At 40.0% G+C, this 21,830-nt stretch overlaps 1 protein-coding gene across 2 annotated transcripts in view; it reads right to left on the bottom strand.

The window, feature by feature from the left end:
- The window catches only part of DPP10 (dipeptidyl peptidase like 10), a 717,819-nt gene extending 704,167 nt beyond the window's left edge, over window positions 1-13,652 (bottom strand). Inside the window, exons 1-2 of one of the 2 annotated variants that reach the window (XM_043894622.1) lie at window positions 13,544-13,646; window positions 13,305-13,385 (exon numbers count right to left, since the gene is read on the bottom strand). In XM_043894622.1, the coding sequence (XP_043750557.1) occupies window positions 13,305-13,385; window positions 13,544-13,615 (153 nt within the window). In that variant the 5' untranslated portion in view covers window positions 13,616-13,646. Of the gene's footprint in view, window positions 1-13,304; window positions 13,386-13,543 lie in introns of both variants that reach the window. The other variant, XM_043894623.1, reaches the window with a different exon arrangement.
- Between the last annotated feature and the right edge of the window lie 8,178 nt (window positions 13,653-21,830).

Here is a 21,830-nt window from a genome sequence, read left to right as displayed (position 1 = left end):
ATCATTTTTGTGAGGCTGGGGTTGTTAAGATTTTAGGAAACTTGGAAATGTGCCCATCTTTATGGTGTTAGACTGAGGCATTTGTAATAAACCTATATAAGGATTATACAACTCTAGGAGAATGTATCTTTCTTGGACTTAAAATTTACTCTCAACATAGATCCAAAGTAATTATTAGATGTTACTTGTGGAAGATAGGTAAGTGGCAAAAAAAAGTCTGTCTGCTATAAAAGATAACCACCACGGTTATAATTTAAATGTCCTACTGGATATTAACCAGTTTTGGATCTAAGTTTGCAGATTTTGTATGCCACTTATTTCCTGAGTCTCTTCCTCATATGCTTTTCAAACTAGCTTTCCCATCTTGATGGTTTCTTTATTCATAAGTTAAATCCTTGACATATGTTCCCTATACATTCATATGAGAAGCCAAGATTTTTACTTGATAGGGATCAGTGCTGCTTCACAGATCATATATAATCTATAGTCTATCTTCCCATTCTCTGTCACTTCATCTGAGAAATAAAAAATAGCAGAAAATCGAGGTTTCACCCAACCATTACACTCATGTCTACCTGCTCCTTGATGCTTCCAGATAGGATCAATATATAATAGATTTAATCTTATTAAACTTACTGCCTAGAAAAAAAAAATTTAAAGATAAAAACCTAAACCAGCTGGAACCTTCCCCTATTAATTCTCACCCACTTATACTTCATCTGACAGCAACACAGACAAACAGACAAGGCTTCTATGATCCCATGATGAAGCGAGTCTCCTACCAACTCCCAAAGCAGAAGAGAGGAACTCTGATTACTAAACTACTCAGGTTGCTAAATTCACCAATGGGTACGACCTTGAACAAGTTATCCTGTTCTCTGTTGTCTTGTCAGTAAATCAGGTAACATAATCACCATAGTTAGTTCTAAGAACCTTTTAAAAGAATTCTATCTGTAATATGGGAAAAAGTGAAAGAAAAATAAATTATATTGTTTAAAACTCTCAGTCAGAAATAGGGACACACAGCACTTGCTACTAACAAATACCATCTACAGATTTTACGCTGGCAATCTAGTAGTTCCCATGCTCAGGTCATATAATATGAAACTGCAGCATTCCTATGAGAATGGATATTTTCTCCTCAAAAATTGGCTTTAAATGTAATTTAGCAGATATTAATGGTAGCAGTTCCATGCTATCATATTTACTTAATTTTTATCATATATATAACCTCTTGGTACTTTGTGACCTGTCTGAAACACCTTTTCTAGTTACATAGAGACTCATTCTGGAGTTTATATAATAATCATGGGCTTGTTATACTGCATAGCTCCAAACCAGCAATTTTATACCATGATGCTTTTGTCCTGGATTTCTCCTTAACTAAAACTCTCTTGTGTGACCAATAAGCAATACGAAGCTGACATTTCTGAGCCCAAACAGCTAATCCTAGATTGTATTTACCTATTTTCAAATATTTGCACCATCTGTGATTCTATATTAGTTTTTTTAGATTTGCCATTACAGCTCTCAGCTCTGAACAGGAATGCAACAGCATTCCAAATGTAGAATGTATCATAAGCATGAGTAGGATTTTTAACCATAGAATGGAGGGGAAAAAATCAGGAAAGGCAAATCCATACTCAGTTCTCCACCTTCAGAATGCAAACATTGTTGATTTTTCTGCATTTATAAAGAATCTAAAAATAAGTGGATATTTTACTAACCAACACCTAATCCATCTTTGCTTTGGAGCCAAGTTGAACTCATATAATCTTCATGTAAAAAAAAAAATCTCAATATTAAATGTGCTCTGAAGTTTAGTCAAAGTAACAGAGAAAAGAGATGAAGCCAGAGCCTCCAATCCATCGGAAGCCTGAATCCCCATCCCTTTGCCTCTGGTACTTGTTGTTAAACACTCAGTCGTGTCCAACTCTTTGTGACCCCATGAACTGCAGCACACCAGGCTTCCCTGTCCTTATCTACCTCCCGGAGTTTGCTCTCACTCATGTCCATTGAGTCAATGATGCCATCCATCCTCTGTCACCCCCTTCTCCTCCTGCCTTCAATCTTTTCCAACATCAGGATCTTTTCCAAAGAGTTGGTTCTTCACATCAGGTGGCCAAAGTATTGGAGTTTCAGCATCAGTCCTTCCCATGACTATTCAGAGCTGATTTCCTTTAGGATGGACTGGTTTGATCTCCTTGCTGTCCAAGGGACTCTCAAGAGTCTTCTCCAGCACCGAATATTCATTAACAACAATACAAGCACAGCCATTTTCATCATCCCCTGGTTAATAAACCTATCTCATTGCTAATCTTCAGAACAATTCTGCAAGGTAAGCATCATAACATTGTCAGATGAAATGTTAAATTCAGAGAGATTGGGTAACTTGCTCAAACTAGTAAGTAGAGTTTAAACTGAGGTTGCGGCTTCCCAGGTGGCTCTATGGTAAAGAACCCACCTGCTAATGCAGGAAACACAGGAGATGTGGGTTCTATCCCTGGGTTGGGAAGATCCCCTGGAGGAGGAAATGGCAACCTGCTGTAGTTTTCCTGCCTGGAGAATCCCATGGACAGAGGAGCCTGGTGGGCTATAGTCTATGGAGTCACAAAGATGAGCAAGCATGATATCATCAAATGAATAGAAAGCCATTGTTCTTTCCACTAACAAGAATTTTGTGTGACTCAAAACTACTTCCTATATATTTAGCATATAAAAGTCCCTCTGATCTAGTACTGAAACTGGGGACACTGACAAAATTAGTACATCCTCTTGAAATGGTTCTGTTTTCCAAGAACTCCAGCAAATCAGAAGCCTGTTGTTTCTACTAACTTCCAAAGAAAGCTCTAAAATTCACCTTGATGCTTTTGAGAGTACCTAGGTGCATCCCTCCATTCACAAGAAGAGACTCATCCAATCACTTGTCTATTCATCATTGAATTGCAGTTTCAAGTGCTGAGTGTAAAGATCAATGGGTCCTCTTTTATGCTGAGGAGAAGAGGAGGGGTCTAAGAATGCTCATGTCTTCATGTATGGTGAGAGTTGCTATCATTTCCTTGGAACAGTGCACCTCACAGCTTATTTTCATGATGGCTTTACGGCATTGGGGTGATCTCTTGCCACAGCTAGTTGGAGAAGATGCTTATGTGGTTCCATGGTTTTGTGACCAGGTGCCAAGAGTCTAAAGACCACTGGCCTAGAACCAGCACATCACAATGGAGAAACCAAGAAATATCAAGAGTTTTGCCTACAGATTCAAAGCCTTTAAGAACATTAATTTAAAAAACAAATTTTACTCTGATGTCAAATGCTAAGGAAGGTGTCTGTGCCATCAAAAAATCACCAGAGACTCTATATCAATAGCTGACTCTGGTGGCATGACACATGAAAAATGGGTATAAGTGAAAGACCCCAAGTCAAGTATTGCTTCCAATTCTAGACACTCACCTCTACACTGACTGTCTCCTGATTTGAAAACTAAGACAAAAAGAGTTTCTCAAAATGTTACCATTTGTGACTTTATGGCTATTTGATGGAAGAATCTGGAAGAGCAAGGTCACTATGGACGTTGCAGTTGTCTAGACTCAAGGAATCAGTCTTGGAAAGAAACTGGATCTCAGAAATATAGAAAGGCAGTAAAAACTGGATTTAGATTTAGAGATGGCACGGATGCAAAGGGAAACACAGGAATCAAAGGGACCATCCCGTAACACAACGAGCTCTGATTTCTGTGTGCAAACAGACATTTGTAAGGAGTGACAGATGCAAAAGAAACCACCCATGTTGCCACTCTGGCACTAACGTTGGGTAAACCCCATTTACAGCAATTATGAGGGTGAGTCTCTTCATTTCAGCTCCAGGTTCAATTCACACCTATCTATCACTGCCAACATGGCTTGTCAAGAAATGAAAACCACTTAATTCATAGGATCAGGGACAAGGAACAACTTTATGAAGATGCTGAATATACCTTCAAAATATGCTTTCTTTATATCTTAAAAACACTCTTTATAGAATTCTAAGAAGCAGCAAACAGTGAAATGCAGTCTTTTTCCTTAAAAGCTCTAAAAGTTAATGGAGTAGATATAAAATCTATTCATAAATTCATAAATCCCAGGAAATGTAAATTACATGCCAACCTAGCCAAACAAATGACCTATTTCTACATTTGAGACATTCTTCATGAATTTCAGATTTTTCTTTGTGAAAAGATAGTTTTGACCTCTATTCCAAAGGTATCTTGATTCCTAATCCTGTATTCTGTGTCTAAGTGGGAAGAATCATTATGCAAGTTCATAAAACACTTATTTAAAGGGTTGTTTTGTTAAAAAAAAAAAAAGAAGTTGTTCTAGCACTTGTTTCAAAATATGTGAAATGGAAAAAAAACAAAAAACATGTCTTGCATTCATTAATGCATATTAAAACCTTTCCTGGAGGTGAGATGTGATTAATGGAATCATGAGTATCAGAATTTTCACTTACTCAATTACTCTTGCAAAAAGTAAAACCACATATTGATAACAGAAAAGGCCCGTTTCTACCTTGTATAAGCCTTATTAATGCAACTTTGAGTGGTCTCTCTGGCCCATTATTTGAAAATAAATTTCAGGAGAGCTTGCCATTCAGGTTCTCAATAATATACCTCAGATTTGTCATATTTAGGTTTTCAGAGCAGAGACTTTCATACAGAATAAAAAAATCGAATCTGTATTTAGATCTTAAAAGGGGATTGGGGATAAAAATAATAAAAATAGCTTGTTTCCTCACTTTTCTTCATTTGCTATCTTGTAACCTGATACATAGGTTTCTGCATTGACCTGAGAAAAATCAATAAGTATGACAAATTACAATAATATTCAAGTCAGATAACGTACAACTTGGCTGGAGAATATATAGATGACTTGATTTGGCTCTCCCAGATCAGAAGTCAGTTTTGATTATGCACTTTTCTTAAATTTCAACTCAACATATCATCAGTTCCCACGTGCAAAGAATTTCTAAGGAAATTCAGTCATTTCTGAAAACCAAACTTCTGGAAAGAGAATATTAAACCATGATCACTTCAAAGAAGATCCTAAACAGGTTAGCAGTTGAAAATAGTTACAAATCAATCAGGTTGTCATAAATTTTTACCGAATGCCTTATAATAAGCCAACTGTAAAATACTTAGCATATGAAGATCATTAGTGTGAGTGTGTATGACCCTTTGGAATAGAGCCCACCAAGCTCTTCTGTCCATGAGATTCTCCAGGCAAGAATACTGGAATGGGTTGCTGTGCCCGCTTCCAGGGCATCTTCCCTACCCAAGAATCAAACCCACACCTCCTGCATTGCAGGTGGATTCTTTACCCATGAGCTACCTGGGAAGCCCACAGTGATGGTATACAAACACACATACACACACACATATGTATATATTCAGTATTTTCATTAATGTAAATGCAAAATTACCCTTGCAGAAAAACACAATAATCTACTCAGATAATTTAGACACATACCAGCAATAAGAATAAAAATATAGGGTTGACCAGCAAAGGTCATTCAGGCTTTTCCATAAGCTGTTACCAGAAAACCTGAACAAACTTTCTGGCCTACCCAACATGTACTAAGTTTTACCCTGGGACAGAAGTTAAACAAGCCCCTTCATATGGATTGTCTCTAATCCTTGCCACTTTCTCCCACCCTCTTCCTTTAAAGATGAAAAACAGATTTCAGAGGGGTTAAATCATTTGCCCTCCATTGCACAGCAAATGGCAAAAGAAAGATTCAGTCTGAAATCTGTTGGACTCTGTTTTCAACCCTACCTCGTGCCACCTTCTTCTCCAAAATGTAATTAATCTGAGAATCATTTGGCAATTCCAAAATATATTGCAGAAGATGCTGTTCTGGTTAGTGGGAAAAGCGTATCATCTGAAAATTGCTTTAAAAATTATTAATGCTTTAACAATTCTGAAATAAACCATGGGATGAACAAACTTGAAAAGAAAATGAAAGTCATTTTCTATTATGTAGAAGACATTACCAGGAGTGCTGTTAACATCAATTACAGTTTGAAATAAAATGTTTTTTTTTTTTTCTATCAGCTTCGGATACAAGCCAGTTTTCTGTATTTGGTCTGGCAGTTGGGTGTTATATTTATCATCACATACAAGTATGTCTGAAACCTTGGAAATTTAGGGCAGTTTAAGGAAAATGATGAATAATAGATGAAGTCTCTCTTAAATGTCCCATTCTCCCCACTGAGCCTACTCCCCAGCTTCCTCTCTTATCCTGGAAATGACAAGCCTTCTTTTAGTGAATACATAATAAATGATAAGAATGTCTGCCGGGTAGGGGGATGGTAGGTGCACACTTTAAAAGCCTTGGAAAACATGTGTTGTCTAGATGGAGAAAAGTAAATGGAGATTGGCTATTGCCAAAAAGCTTGTGGACCAGGTCAAGTACAAATTTTAACACAAGACTGAGCTGGGAATAATCAATACTGAACTATATGACTTCTCAAGGAGAGGCAGCATACACTTTTCATTGAAGTATTTCTAACTTTACATGAAGATGTGCTTATGAAGAAGTTTATGTTTCCTCCACTGTTTACTTTTGCTCTTTTGGAGCTTTTACAGGTCTTCAAGTGGGGAGAGCTCCACCCTTTCCTGGTTGACATATATCTTACTACATATCCCCGTTAAAATGTTTCAGCAAGATATTAACTTGATTAGAACCCACAGTCACTCAGCAAGTATGAAAATACATGGAGGTAACCTTAATAGTCAAACATCAAAAATGTTGTGTATATTTAAATACTGCATAGGAATAGCTGTGAAAAAGAAAAAATGTGTGTAAAAATCTTTCAGATTATCTGAGCCCAATACAGGGTTACTTAGTCTCACTCCCAATGACAGTAGGCACACCCACCCTGGGCTCCTCAGGGAACTCCACTTGCAATGCACATTCTCCTGTTCCAAAACTGAAGTCCCCTCTCCTGAGATATTTCTGTAAGCCACACCCCTCTTTTCTCTTTCTCATGCTAATTACCAATATAAATGCATTGAAAACAATATGCATGTTCAGCAGCTAATTCCTCTGTTAGTGAGACTTAACCAATGTTTACTTTCAGCATGGCCTCTTAGAGAGCAGGACAGTAAAGAAGTAAGGCTTTATTTTTTTTTTAATTTTTATTTGTTTAATTTTATTTGAAGGATAACTGCCTTACAGTATTGCACTGGTTTCTACCAAACATCAACATGAATCAGCCATAGGTTTACCCATGTCCCCTCCCACTTGAACATACCTTCTACCTCCCTCGCCATCCCACCCCTCTAGGTTATTACTGAGTCCTGGGTTTGAGTTTCCTGAGTCATTCAGCAAATTCCCATTGGCTATCTGTTATACATATGGTAATGTATGTTTCCATGCAACTCTCTCTACACATCCCACCCTCTCCTTCTTCCACCCCAACCAAGCCATGTCCATAAGTCTGTCCTCGACATCTGTGTCTCCACTGCTGCCTTGCAAATAGGTTCATCAGTACCCTCTTTCTAGATTCCATATATATGCACTAGTATACAATATTTGTTTTTCCTCTTTCTGACTTACTTCCCTCTGTATAATAGGCTCTAGGTTCACCCACCTCATTAGGATTGACTCAAGTGTGTTCCTTTTTATGGCTGAGTAATATTCCATTGTATATATGTACCATAGCTTCTTTACCCATTCATCTGTCAATGGACATCTCAGTTGCTTCCATGTCCTAGGTATTGTTAATACCGCTGCAATGAACATTTGGGTACATGCATCTTTTTCAATTTTGGTAGAGAAGGGAGTTTACATTGAGTGGAAATAAGGATGTTACAGAATATCGTAAAGTCTACATTTCTGCCAACTCAATGCCTAACTCAATAATATTTACTACATCATTAAAAAATTTGTATGCATGTGAAAATTCATATGTAATCATATACAGGTGTATTAATTAATGCAATATTCTGGAAAATGCTAAAATGATACAGCAGCTGTACGTGACTCAATGATCGTCTAAGTTTCTGCCTCCCTGGGTTCCTGTTCCCAAACTATACATTTAATGAAAGCACTTGGTATGAGATAAGCATTATTCAAAAGCTTTTACTTACTATTTCATTCAGTCCTTACAACAATCAGGTAGAGGATCTATAGCCACCTCCAATCACAGATGAAATACAGAAAATGACTTATCTTGCTCCCCAAAACACAGTAATGACTATCAGAGCTGAGATATGCATTTGAATCTGAGCTTTCCAGTGCATAACATATAGACAGTGGCAAATAAATACTCCGGTAGATGGCACAAAAACTCACAGTCCTAGTTGCAGCGTTCTAGCTTTGTGGCGGTGCTAATGGTAAAGAACCTGCCCGCAATGCAGGAGATACAAGATATAAGTTCACCCCCTGGGTTGGGAAGATCACCTGGAGGAGGGCATGGCAACCCACTCCAGTATTCTTGCCTGGAGAATCCCATGGACAGAGGAGCCTGGGGGCTATAGTCCACAGGGTCGCAAAGAGTCGGACACAGCTGAAGGAACTTAGCATGCCATGCATGCTACATGATAACCTATAAATAAATTTAAAATATGCCTATAAGTCTAAAACATAATATAATCATAAACCAAACCAAAGCTTGGAAATAATTTTAATTTTACTTAGACTGGGAGAAATTGGTTCCAGTGTTTTGTTTCCAATATAACACTCTTCATAAGATAATGCAGCATTAATATTTAATAATATAATTTTCTTTAACTTGTTTTTATATACTTTAAGCTTTCTTAAATGTGTAATTTGCTCAGTCTTTGAAATAAACAGAGAGATCAGAAGCTTATAAGCAATGAACGTTTTGTGGTGTGTTCTAAACTCAGCAGATAAAATGTCATATATATTTGCAGTAAGACATATATATATATATATATATATAAAATGTATGTAATAAGAAATTAAGGGATGATAGGAAATGTATGTAATATCTCCTAAGTTATGGATGGCATCACTGATTCAATGGACATGAACTTGGGCAAACTCCGGGAGATGGTGAAAGACAGAGAGGCCTGGCATGCTGCAGTCCATGGGGTCGCAAAGAGTCAGATATGACTTGGTGACTGAACAACAAGTTATAAAAACATCTACATAGCACCTGTACCCAATGTCTTTTATAGCCAAATGATATAGAATTCTTCTACCAATAAGATACTATGTATTTTATATTGAATGTTGAGAAGTAATACATTTTCTTTTAAAGTTTCTTAACATGATCTCTAAAAGCTTTCTTTGAAGTTCTGTGTTAAAAACAATATAAACTAAATTATGAGATGTTTATGTATTAGGGAAACATGGAAGAATAACTTTTTTATGAATTCATTAAGTATTCATTTGAAATTTTTAGTCAGGTGTGCTAGATCAAAGTTGAAGTAAAAATACTGGATCCTAATTTCTTTGTGAAAACTTTAGGTTAATATCACCTAAAAGTCAAAAGTGCCCTAATATTTTACAAAAGGCATTTTATGTATTATCTATTTAACCCAATTTTGTTCATGAACTATTTCATTAATAGGCTGCTATGTAAGAGAGTAAGAGAGTGGATTTCTACCAGATTGCATTTTACTGTTGTTGATTTTTTATGCATAACTAATGCTGCCTCTGCAGCCAAACAGTTGTTTATAAAAATACACTTTTTAGTCATACTTCAGAAAGTAAGGTTATCATTTTTTCTTGTTTAATTTTTTTGTTTGTTTGTTTGCTTTTTTGTTGTTGGGTTTGGTTTTTTGGAGCTGAGAGAACTGTCAAACAGTTTAGGAAATATTTTTACCCATTGGACTCAGCAGAAGGGTGCCACCTGGTGGCAACGTGAGCAAATTCTAAACCAGGTCTAACCACAGAAAGGAACTTGTTTAAGAAACCTTGAAAGTCTTATCACTACCAAGGGCAGATGATAGAAATATATTTTAAGTTCCTATATACTTATCAGGACATATATGGTTTTATATTATTTTTAGAGATACTAACCTAGTTTTTCAATTTCAAGATTTATTATTTACATTTACAGTTGAAGAGTTAAACACAATCTTTTCCCATTTTATATTCAAGGTAAATTTGTACACGTGCATACATAATATTTGCAATTCTTCTGCATTATGCCAGTAGAAGGGTGTTGAACTGTAATTGTGTAAAGGTTAGAAGATGGAGCTTTAGACTTAAAAGAGCTTATTTTTTTAAATGCCATAGACTAGGGCTATGTCTCATCTCCACCACTTATGAAGACAAGGTTGATCAAGTTGTTCAGTTACTTGAGAGAATCCTCTGTTTTCTCATCCCTAAACTAGGAATAATGACAAAACCTAACTTTCAAAAAGTGTCAGCTTTGAGGATCAAGTAGAAAAATGCACTCAGTGAGTGCTACCTTATCAACCCAGAGGACAGTCCTCAGCACAGGGCAAGCACACAGGAAGTGATTTCCAAATCTAATAGTAAGTTACAACTAGCCACTCAAGATTGTGTATTCCCTGATGTAAAATGGATATTGATTACGTTAAGTGGGAATGACTGCTTCTATCCATAGCTAAGCATTTATTTTTAGACATTTTGTAAATGTGGAGTGTTATAAAAACAACAGAAGTAACTGCTGTAAACATTTATTTAATCAATGAAGCTTTAAAGGCAAGACTACTGAGATGATAAAAAAATATCTCCAATGATTCAGAACAGTAATAAAAATATTCAGTCCCTGTTATTCTTGTTGCAGCTGCTCCCAGAGGAGCGGCTACGTCTGGTCATGGCACCCTATACTAGAAGACAGTAGTAGATAAGATGTAATAGGGATGTTGAACTCTCTAAAAGGCCACAACAGCAATCAAATTATGTAGTTCATAACCATCTCACTGAGAAGAAAGACTCTGGTCTTCCATGATGCTATTGGTGGAAATGGGTGTTTGATGGCCTCTGGACAAGGCATCTTTGAGGTTTCATAATAATTACTACCACAAAAAGCGAAAGACCTTTCTGGCAATATTCAAAAACTTAAATCACTCAAAATCAACACCTACCAAGTGACTTACTGGAACATGTCCCCTATTTAACCATTAAGTAGGATTTCATACAGCTACATTTTTAGATAAATTTGTGAATCTTTTTTTTTCCGGAAATATTGCAGAAACTTGAACAATCGATCCTGTCTATATGTAGGCATTATATCTAGGACCACATGAGAGTTACCAAACAACTGCAGAATTAAATCACAATGACTAATACTATTAATAAAAAACACAGAATCTTAAAAGAAATAGTTTAAGCTATCACAGAAATTGTCCACATCATCTGCTCATCATTTTGTATGTCAAGCTTTAGACAAAGAATAGACTGCACATAGGTATTTTCTGGGATTGCCTGTAAAACTCCCAGTGGGATGCTGCCATGTATATTTCAGTCTTCCTTTCCTTTCCCTTGAGAAATCAATCTCTTTCATTTTAACTCAAGTGTAATATGCATACCATTGACATTGTAAAATCCTGTCAGTGCTCAGAAAGGCACTTAAAAAAACTCAATTAAAACAAGACTTCTACAAATGGCCACTCCCTGACTATTCGAAGTGGCATAAGCAAAAATGCACACCACCAACGGATTCAAGCTTGAGCCTCTGTCTTCATGTGAATTTTAAGTACCAGATTAGTTCTGAAAGAGGGCTTTGCTGTGGATATACAGCTTGCTCACTATTTACATAAACATTTTCAGCTTCTGTATCCTCTTCTTCCTCCCCACCTCCACCATCACTGAACTGTTTGCAGAGCCTCAAGTAACCAGCTGGTGTCACAGGTTAGTGAGTAAAGATTTCATGTGGAGCCTCTCACCTGACTAATCATTCTTATTGGTAGTATCATTCCAAGTGCAGTAGAGAGGCTCAGTGGCTTGTTAATGAAATTTAAGAGCTGTCAGCCTGAAAGAGGATGTTAAATCCATGCTCCTCTCCTGAAATTATTTTTATAATCAGCTAACCAGTTGCTACCTTGTGATGTGTGCTGGAGGGAGCAGGGAAAAGAGATACAAGGAGAAAGGACAAGTTATATACATGTTTTAATATTTTCATACTTTTCTCAGGGTAAGGAGCAAAAAGAATAGTTTAAGAAAACAACTGCTTTATAAAAACTGCATCATCCCTCTCAGTAAAGGGAGGGGGCTTTAAGTCTTTGAGTAATCCTCACCACCTATGTGAAACATATGTGAGCAAAACGAGAAGGGGAGGGAAGGGCGAAAGAGAGGCCACGAGCCAGGAGCGACAACCAGGACTAGAATATTAATAACGGCAGCCCTGGAGTCGCCCCCTCTGCCTCCCGCCACTCTGAGCCGACAGCTCGCCTTCACTAACTCCTCAATGCTTAGAATATGCGAAGAGCCGAGCCCTCCCGTAGCCTCGCTGTCTGCACCCACTTCGTCCACTTCTAGCAAGGAGCTCGAAGTGTCTCCGCCAGAGATGCTTTGAGAGACCTTCAATAGTGCACTCGGGGCAAAGAGACCACCTCTGGACCCCGGCGCCTCCATCCTCCAGCTCCGTGGTTATCGGCAGACCTAAGTGTAACCCTCTTGGTTCAGACCCTCTAAACGCGTAAACGTGACAGCATCACCTGCCGGCTCACACAGCCTCCCTCCTCTTGGCCAGGGCACCTCGGCGCTCCCGACCCTCCAACTTTGGGAAAAGGCGACGCCGAACTCACGAGTCACCCCAACCCGGGGACAGAGACGAGATGGAGATTCACCGTATGGGTTATGCTACAGATTCCTAAAGACCGAAACAAAACGGGGTGGCCAGAGAGGAAAGACAGAAAACGGACTAAAATTACCCTCAGCCAGCACAGCGCACCTCCTCATCTCTGCAGAAACAACACATCTGGACTCAACAAATCACTAAAGCCAGCATCTTCCCAGTTCCACCTAATCATGCCTTTTCGCTCCAAGCTCGGTTCCAAGCAGACAACAGATGCGCGGTACACCCACTTCCCCCATTTTGCGCCCCCCCCCCCCCCCGCCCATCCCCGTCCCGGTCTCCTCAAAGGAAAACAGAAAGGAAAGGAAAAACTCTGATGGCCTAAAGGTCATCTGCCTACTCGGGTAAGCTTTGGTCTCAGCTACGTGAAAACAGGGTTCGAACCCAGCAAGTGGAAACCTCCAGGAGAGCAGCAATTCCTCCAACGTGCTTCAGTAGGAGCCAAGGGGTCCCCATTTCTTGGCCCCGGCCACCTCTCCCTCCGTCGGGGGCCCGCCCGCGGGGTTGCCCAGGCCACGCCAGCCTTTACCTCTCGGCCCCCTTCCCCGCGGCTCTCCACCTTTCGCATCCTCTCGCCCGGCCCCGGAGCGCACTCGGAGGCTCTAACTTCCTGCAGAGTCCATGGAGGAGCTGAGGAGAGCCTGGAACCGGGGCGGGGGTGGATGGGGAGAAGGAGGCGTGGGAGCCGAGCCCGGGAGTAGGGGCGGGGGCAGCGCGGGCTGGAGCCTCCCTTGCTGGGAGGGCCCGGCCGCAGCTGCCAGCTCTCACCTGCTCGGCCGGCTGCGCCGGGCTCGCCCTGGCCCCCGGGGTGGGCTGTTGCTCCTGCTTCATGGCGGTCATCGCCCGCGGCCCGCGGCGGCGCTCACTTCCTCGCGGGCACTTCAGACTCGGGGACCGTCACTTGGCAGGAATCGCATGTCACAGGCTCCCGAGGCTCTCCGAATTGGCGGAAGGCAAAGCGGCGGCGACGGGGTGGGGGGAGGGCAGCGATGGGGAGGGGAAGAGGAGCGGCAGCAGGCAAGCTCCCCCTTGCAGGATCCCTCCTTCGGCCACCGCAGACCCTCTAACTCCCCACTCCCCCCGCCCCCCACCTCCACCCCGCCCCCCCAAAGCGCAGACGGCCTTGGAAAGCCGACCCCGCCAAGTGCCAAGTTAGTGGAGCGGCCAGCGGCTGGAGAGCGGCACCTGCCAGCGCTGGAGCGTGGTCTCGCAGTCCCGGAGGAGCCCGGCTCGCCTCCACCGCAGTCTGCGCCCCCCGCCAGCCCCCGGGGGCGCCCCGCGCCGAGCTCAGCGCGCCAGGTGGAGCAGCCGGGAGCCGCGCGCCAGCATCTCTGGAGCAACTGCAAAGCGGCCGAGAGCACTGCGCCTAGCGCGAGCGCCCCACACGCGCGGCGGAGGCTGCCCGGCTCCGCGGGTCCGCTCACCCCCGCCCGCCCCCCGCGGGCTCCTGCTAAAACCCGGAGAAGCGGAGTGCGCGCCGGCAAAGCCCTCGGTGGCTGCTGCGCTGTTACTGGGCATGCTCCTGCGCTCCGAGAAGCCAGCGGGCAGAGGGGTCCTGGCCGTCCAGAGCCCCATCCCGGGCACCAGCACCTATCGGGACCCCAGAGGTTATCGTGGACTGATTATGACCGGTCTTCTGATTTGAGTCGATAGACAGGGATCCTTTAGCCTCCAGCCTGGATTCCCCGGCTAGTTGGTTAATAATGCCAGTGGAATTCCTAAAGGTTGAATAAAAAAACGATACTCTGGTCCTCATACTTTTCTCTCTCTCTCTCTCTCTTTCTCTGGACACGAAGACAAATCCTCACATTTTAAGCCCCTTTACACCGTACCCTTCCTCAACACAGCTCTCTCCCTTTCAAAGTTTACGTTGTAGTGAGTACTAGGAGCCTGGACCGTGGATACAAAACATTGAGTCAATGTAGCTTTTTGGAGCCGACTCCCTGTGGGTATAATAAAACCAAGTGCGCCAGTTTCATCCAAACGCTCTAGCACGCGGACTTCCCGGGATGATAGAAAGGACCCGCCCAGAGCAGGGGGCAACAATAGGCCCCTGGGTCTCAAGCACTGGTTGTTGAGATTTCTTTCCAGAGGCTGGAAGGGAGGAATCAACTATCCGGTACTAGAGGGTTCAGAAGACAAGCTGTGAGGTTTCAGCAGAAGGGACCTAGAAAATGCGTGGGGGAGGGGAGAGGAGTCGCCTTGAGTCCTGTTTTATTAGCTAAGGACCAACTCCATCCTTGTCTGAGTTACTTAGTCCAAGAACAGGCCACCTCCTAGCAAACTCAAGAGATGACCCTGGGTTTGATCCCTGCTGGGGGGCAGATCCTCTGGAGTAGGAAATGGCGACCTGCTCCAGAATTCTTGCCTGGAAAATTCCACCGACAGAGCAGCCTGGCAGGCTACAGTCCATGGTGTCGCAAATAGTCAACACTTGAGCGCGCACGCACATATACATACACACAGCTGACGAAATGTTGTAGGATAAAACAATGTTCTTATCCTGCCTTGTTAGTTCCTAACGTATGCACTGTTACACTTGTCCTAAGCCTTAATTGTAATAGTGCCTTTAAGATATACTTTTTTTTTAAGACAGCCAGGTTCACCAAATTTGAGTAGATTAGAGAATAAAATGACTTTCTCTACAGAAAAAAGTAGTATTTGAATGGAGAGAAAAGTTGCTTTTCAAAAACAGGTAATGAAGCACATATTATGAGTGATCTATTACAGTGTGTTAGACCATTTTAATAGGAATAATTCTGCTAGTTGTAAAAATGCAAAACAAAAGTTTTTAATGAAACAGTAGTGAAATAGCTATTGGGCAATTTAGCCTTTAAATCTGACAATACAGATTTTCCCTTACATATAATGTTTTGGGAGAAAGGGTGCTCTATTATTCAAAAAGTGTTTTTGTCCTTATATTTTGCTCTTCTGGTCATTATTTCGATGTTTCATCCTTTGCATTTGTTTCTATATTGAACAACTGACTTGCAGGAATTGAGTTATATACAAAGATTTCTGCCACATAGGACAAGCAAGTTATCCTAATTCTACTTAAGATTACTTATTTGATTGAATTAAGCTGTTCATTTTGCATCCATTATCAGTATTCACTATAAAATCCACTTGGGTCACAATTCAAGACATAAGTTGTATGTTTCATGTATAATGTGTATTTGTGTGCATACATCCTATTTTAAAGGAAAGATTCTTTGATTTAATTTGAGTTTTTGTCTTTCTGGTGGGTCCTTATCTTGTCTGGTGGTGCAGAGGGTAAACCGTCTGCCTACAATGCGGGAGACCCGGTTTGGATCCCTAGCTCGGGAAGATCTCCTGGAGAAGGAAATGGCAACCCACTCCAGTATTCTTGCCTGTAAAACCCCATGGACTGAGGAGCCTGGTAGGCTACAGTCCATGGGATTGCAGAGTCAGACACGACTGAGCCCAAGCTAAGAGGATTATTTTACAGCTGTTGGGATCTAAGTTAAGGGCATTAATTAAAACTTAATCACAGATAAACTGGGCTTCCCTGGTGGCTCAGACAGTAGAGAATTTACCTGCAATGCAGCAGACCTGGGTTTGATCCTCTAGGTTGGGAAGATCCCCCGAAGGAGGGCATGGCAACCCTCTCCAGTATTCTTGCCTAGAGAACCCCACCGACAGAGGAGCCTGGCAGGCTACGCTCAAGGAAGTCACAAAGACATGACGAAGCACAGCACAGGTAAACTAATGTCTCCAACTTAATTAACTCTATTTTTTGAAATGTGATGTCCTTGAATTACAACATAAGATTTTCTACTTTATTCCTTATTGAAGAAAAAATTCCACTGGTCAAGAAAAAAAAAAGGCTTATATTCTGAGAGAATGTCTGAAGCTGAGTGTTGTATGGTTTCTGATTATGTTATCATATAAAGACATAAAACACTAATTTACAATCAAACATCTACAAAGTTTTAAAACTACTCAATTAGATATAAGGCTAGTACAGTGTAGACAAGAGGACCTGTACCAGACTAGGTGTGATCATATTGTAGTTCTTGCCCTAGTCTCATGCCCTAGTTCATGCACGGAGGTATGGGCAGAAGTAATTCTGAAAGGGACGAGGATACCAGACCACCTGACCTGCCTCCTGAGAAACCTGTATGCAGGTCAGGAAGCAACAGTTAGAACTGAACGTGGAAGAACAGACTGGTTCCAAATAGGAAAAGGGGTATGTCAAGGCTGTATATTGTCACCCTGCTTATTTAACTCATATGCAGAGTACATCATGAGAAATGCTGGGATGGAAGAAGCACAAGCTGGAATCAAGATTGCCAGGAGAAATATCAATAACCTCAGATATGCAGATGACACCACCCTTACAGCAGAAAGCGAAGAAGAATTAAAGAGCCTCTTGAGGAAAGTGAAAGAGGAGAGTGAAAAAGCTGGCCTAAAACTCAACATTCAGAAAATGAAGATCATGGCATCTGGTCCCATCACTTCATGGCAAATAGATGGGGAAACAATAGAAACAGTGAGAGACTACTTTTTTGGCCTTCAAAATCACTCCAGGTGGGGACTGCAGCCGTGAAATTAAAAGACACTTATTCCTTGGAAGGAAAGTTATGACCAACCTAGACAGCATATTAAAAAGCAGAGACATTACTTTGCCAACCAAGGTCTGTCTAGTCAAGGCTATGGTTTTTCCAGTGGTCATGTATGGATGTGAGAGCTGGACTATAAAGAAAGCTGAGCACCAAAGAATTGATGCTTTTGAACTGTGGTGCTAGAAAAAACTCTTGAGAATCCCTTGTTTAGAAAGGAGATGCAACCAGTCCATCCTAAAGGAAATCAGTCCTGAATGTTCATTGGAAGGATTGATGTTGAAGCTGAAACTCCAATACTTTGGCCACCTGATGAGAAGAACCGACTCATTGGAAAAGACCCTTATGCTGGGAAAGATTGAAGGCAGGAGAAGAAGGGGACGACAGAGAATGAGATGATTGGATGGCATTACCGACACAATGGACATGGGTTTGAGTAAACTCCGGGAGTTGGTGATGCACAGGGAGGCCTGGCCTGCTGCAGTCCATGGGTTCGCAAAGTATCGGACATGACTGGGTGACTGAACTGAAAGTCACTTATGGATCTGCTTCCTTACCTGGTATAATTCAAATCTTTAGAGTACATGACCACTAAGATCCCATCTTTCTCTATAAATTTCTATGGAGCAGAATAATAAGTTTATGGAGCAAACACGTGTCATTGAAATGTTAAAATATTTACATTACATACTTTTAAATCTTAGTGAGACAAGTACTTACAAAAATAATACAAAAAATCAATAGGTAAGTAAATTACTTCACAAAAGATCCTTAATATCACCAAACTTCCCCTGACTCTCTAGTTACACATGTGTGTACACTGACAATTCTTGTCTTGATACTATTTTTAGAATTCAGAAAATTAAAATTAATTTCTTTATAGTGCGTCATTTCTAAAAAAACAAAGTTTCATTAAAGGAGAGTTTTGCAGAGATTTATACAGTATTTCTCAGTACTTTTTTCATATATTATCTTTAATGAGCTAACTCATGGACAAGCATTCATTTTATAACAGTCAGGCAATGATAAAGTAAGTTTTCCTACAGTTTTTGTGGAATGGAATCAGAGTCTTAAAACTGCAAAAACCTGAAGAGATTGTCCTCCAAAATCCCTTTTATTTGGGGTTATAAATATCCAAATCTTGCAACATGTGGCCATATTATTCAGGAAAATTTCTAGGATTCAGACTCCTCTATTCCCTTTGGAAAAATTTTACTGACTCAAATCCTAGTTTCAGGTTCCCATGTAAACATAACTCACTAAGTTGCTTCCTCAATATATTGATTTAAATTTTCCAAGTCAGCCAAAAGTGTTCTCACATATGACATTGTGAACATTTGCAATGTCTTTCTTTCCTTGATATTTGATTCTTTAAAAGTATGATACCAATTCATACATTTAATTTTACCTAGAATTATTAACATGACTAACAGCATAAGCCATGAGATTTAGATAATTAAATCCATTGAAGATTATCATTAAAATTTTTAAGCATTAGTGGCAAAAATGGGTTTTTCCATAATATTTAGATCATGTGTGCTATATTCAGTCTTCCATATCAAAGGGTAGACACAGGGCTATAAAATCCCACATTTCCTCTGACAACAAACAGTGACAAATAAAGCCTGGCTAAACCCTGAAAAGTTAGAGGAAGACAAAGTCCCTTGAGGATTTGTGAAGCCCAGATAGCCTTTAGAGACAAGTGCTTCAGTTTCAGATCAATTACTTAAGGCAAATAGGACTCTGTAAAGGCTGGTTGCCTGGAATCTCTCTCTTTTTGCTTCTCTCTCTCTCTCTCCAGAAGTAAATCTGCAGTGTCATGTTAAGGCTACTTTGATGGGGATTTCTCTAGCATTAGCCAGTCCTCTATTGAATGTCTGTAATGAGCAGAGCATCAGGAAGACAGAGTTCATGAGCTGTGCCTTTGAGACCTGTCCTGAAATGTGCCCAATTAGCTTTTCGCAGATCAAGAAATAGCTTTGATTCACATCTTCCACTATCATTTGCTTTCGATTTATAAATCACCTCTATTCACCTCAATTGGCTCCTTGAATTCCCCGAAGTGCATGTCATGTCACTGGGCAGAAGACCAGGATGCTGAGCAATCCTCAGAAATAAGATATATGTTATTAACAGAAGCTCTAACCAGTAAACTATCACAAAGATGTTTTAATAAAAAAGAAAGAAAAAGAGTTAGTGTCACTACATATTTGAGTGACACCCATATACAGAGCTCATCCTGTTCTGAGATGCTGTGGGCATTAATTTAACTAAACTTGTTAGTCTCTGTCTATGATAGGAAGACTTTCCTGTTGTAAAAATTCATAGCCCAATTATGATCTCTGGTGGAAGCAGACAGAGTTGCAATATCCTGAGAGTCATTCCTGTTGCTCACTGGAGACAGGAAGATATTAACAAACTTCTCATTCGCACTGAGACCAGGACTGCACGGTCCTCTTGGTTGTTACATTAACACACCTCAAATCTTTATCCCCAACAGTCCTGCTATGACATACACGAGTATGAAGACAGGAAAGCAGTGAACATGAGTTTCCCATGTAATATTTTCTCTCCAATGTATAGCTGAATCACAACACCAAAGCATCTAGAATGTGGGGGGAATTGCCTGTTATTTTTACCCACTAGATGCTTTATACTTCCCTGATGGTTCAGAGGGTAGAGAATCTGCCTGAAGGAGACCAGGTTTGATCCCTGTGTCAGGAGGATCCCCTTGAGAAGGGAATGGCTACTCACTTCAGTATCCTTGCTTTACAAGGGGTTTGTGTTTATTTGGTTTTTAAGAGTAATTATGTAAAAATACCTTCCCTTCCTTTTTGTGATAATTATTTCCTCCTCTTCCTATTCCTTCAGAAATGAAATCATGTTTCCTGCATCAGATGTTGTCCACAAACGACAGAAGGATTGTCAGATGTGGAAAAGTACTTAGAAACACTGGCATACTATTTGTTCTTTTCAGGTAATGTGTGATAGATACATTTCTATGAACCTAATATCTCTGATATTTCTGACTTCCTAAACAGGACTAGTTTTTCTAATGATTCAAAATAACCTCTTTATCTTTGTCCTTGGAAAGTACATTATTACTTCTCCTACACTCAGACTTCATAGTGGTTACCTGATTCCTTTCCTTATATAATTCCCAGAACAGCAAAAAGAACATTTCTCATTCAGAGAAATCTTTTATACATTGAAAGATAAAACTTGAGATCTTGACTAATTTCAGAGAGAATTCCTTCTTTCTTTTCTTCTTCTTTTTTTTTTAACAATTTCACCATGCTCAATGTATTTTTAAGGATTTAGTGCTAGATTCACACTTCCTCACAAATTTTCTTCTTGAAAACTTAAGATAATCTAGTCTAAGATTCAGATGAGAAGGCTCCAGCCCATCCACTAGCATTAAAGGGCCCCTGGCATTCTTCTCTACCAACTGAGTTTCTACCACTGGCAACTTTCCTTCTACCATTTCCAAAGAAAATTGAGGCCAAGTCTTCAGATTCCCAATCCGTCCTTTCATCCCAGAGTTCTATGTTTAGATTTTGCAAATATAGTTCAGGGCATCTTGGGATGTGACCACTATTGAAATGAGGCACATAAAATACATCTTTTATTACTGAACACTGTTTAACTCTGTTTAACATATTAACCTAGATGAGTTGTTTGCTCTTAATGTAGATCACTTATATCCTTGTATTCATCTACCTATCCATCATCTGTATCTATTTGGGAAGATAACTGAGTCACTTGATGTCTATCTTATGATTCTAAATATTTACTAACTTCATGTATCTTTATTCAAATCAAAAAAGGAGAAAGTTGAAGAAGAGATTAAGGAGAAATGAGAAGAGAAAAAGAAAGGGGGGAAACCAAAAGAGGCATTCTAACGCTGTTAGGGATATCCAGGTATATTAAGTCTTTTATATTCTTATTAATGTTTTCATAAGAATTGTGAAATACTTTAATTCCTTTTGGTTAGGTATTAAGTATAGCTTCTGCCATTGGTTCTTTTTTTTTTTCTTTTTTCCATTTATTTTTATTAGTTGGAGGCTAATTACTTTACAATATTGTAGTGGTTTTTGCCATACATTCATATAATTATAGAAAGCATACTCCAAATTTTAATTTCCTTATTCTTTTCTGGTTGATTTATATTTGATATTTTTCAATTACTATCAATTATCTATATTTTCTTGTAATGTTTATCATTTTTGCACTTAACAATTGACTACATGCATCAGTGGAGGAGGTGGAGAAAATCACTAACAAATATCACAATTTATACAAATCATTGACTAGAGAAATACCAATTAATTAGCCATTTTTTTGAGTCAGTAGTATTCATATGAGCATTTAATCCTATTGATAGGACATCAAAATAGCCTCATAGGATGGATGGCAGTCTCTTTTGTGGTTCCCTACCCCTCCTTGTGGAGAAGTGATCCACTGGCTTGTCC

Source organism: Cervus elaphus, chromosome 33 (genome assembly GCF_910594005.1).
Source record: "Cervus elaphus chromosome 33, mCerEla1.1, whole genome shotgun sequence".
Lineage (NCBI taxonomy): Eukaryota > Metazoa > Chordata > Mammalia > Artiodactyla > Cervidae > Cervus > Cervus elaphus.
This window is presented reverse-complemented; position numbering and strand designations above follow the sequence as displayed.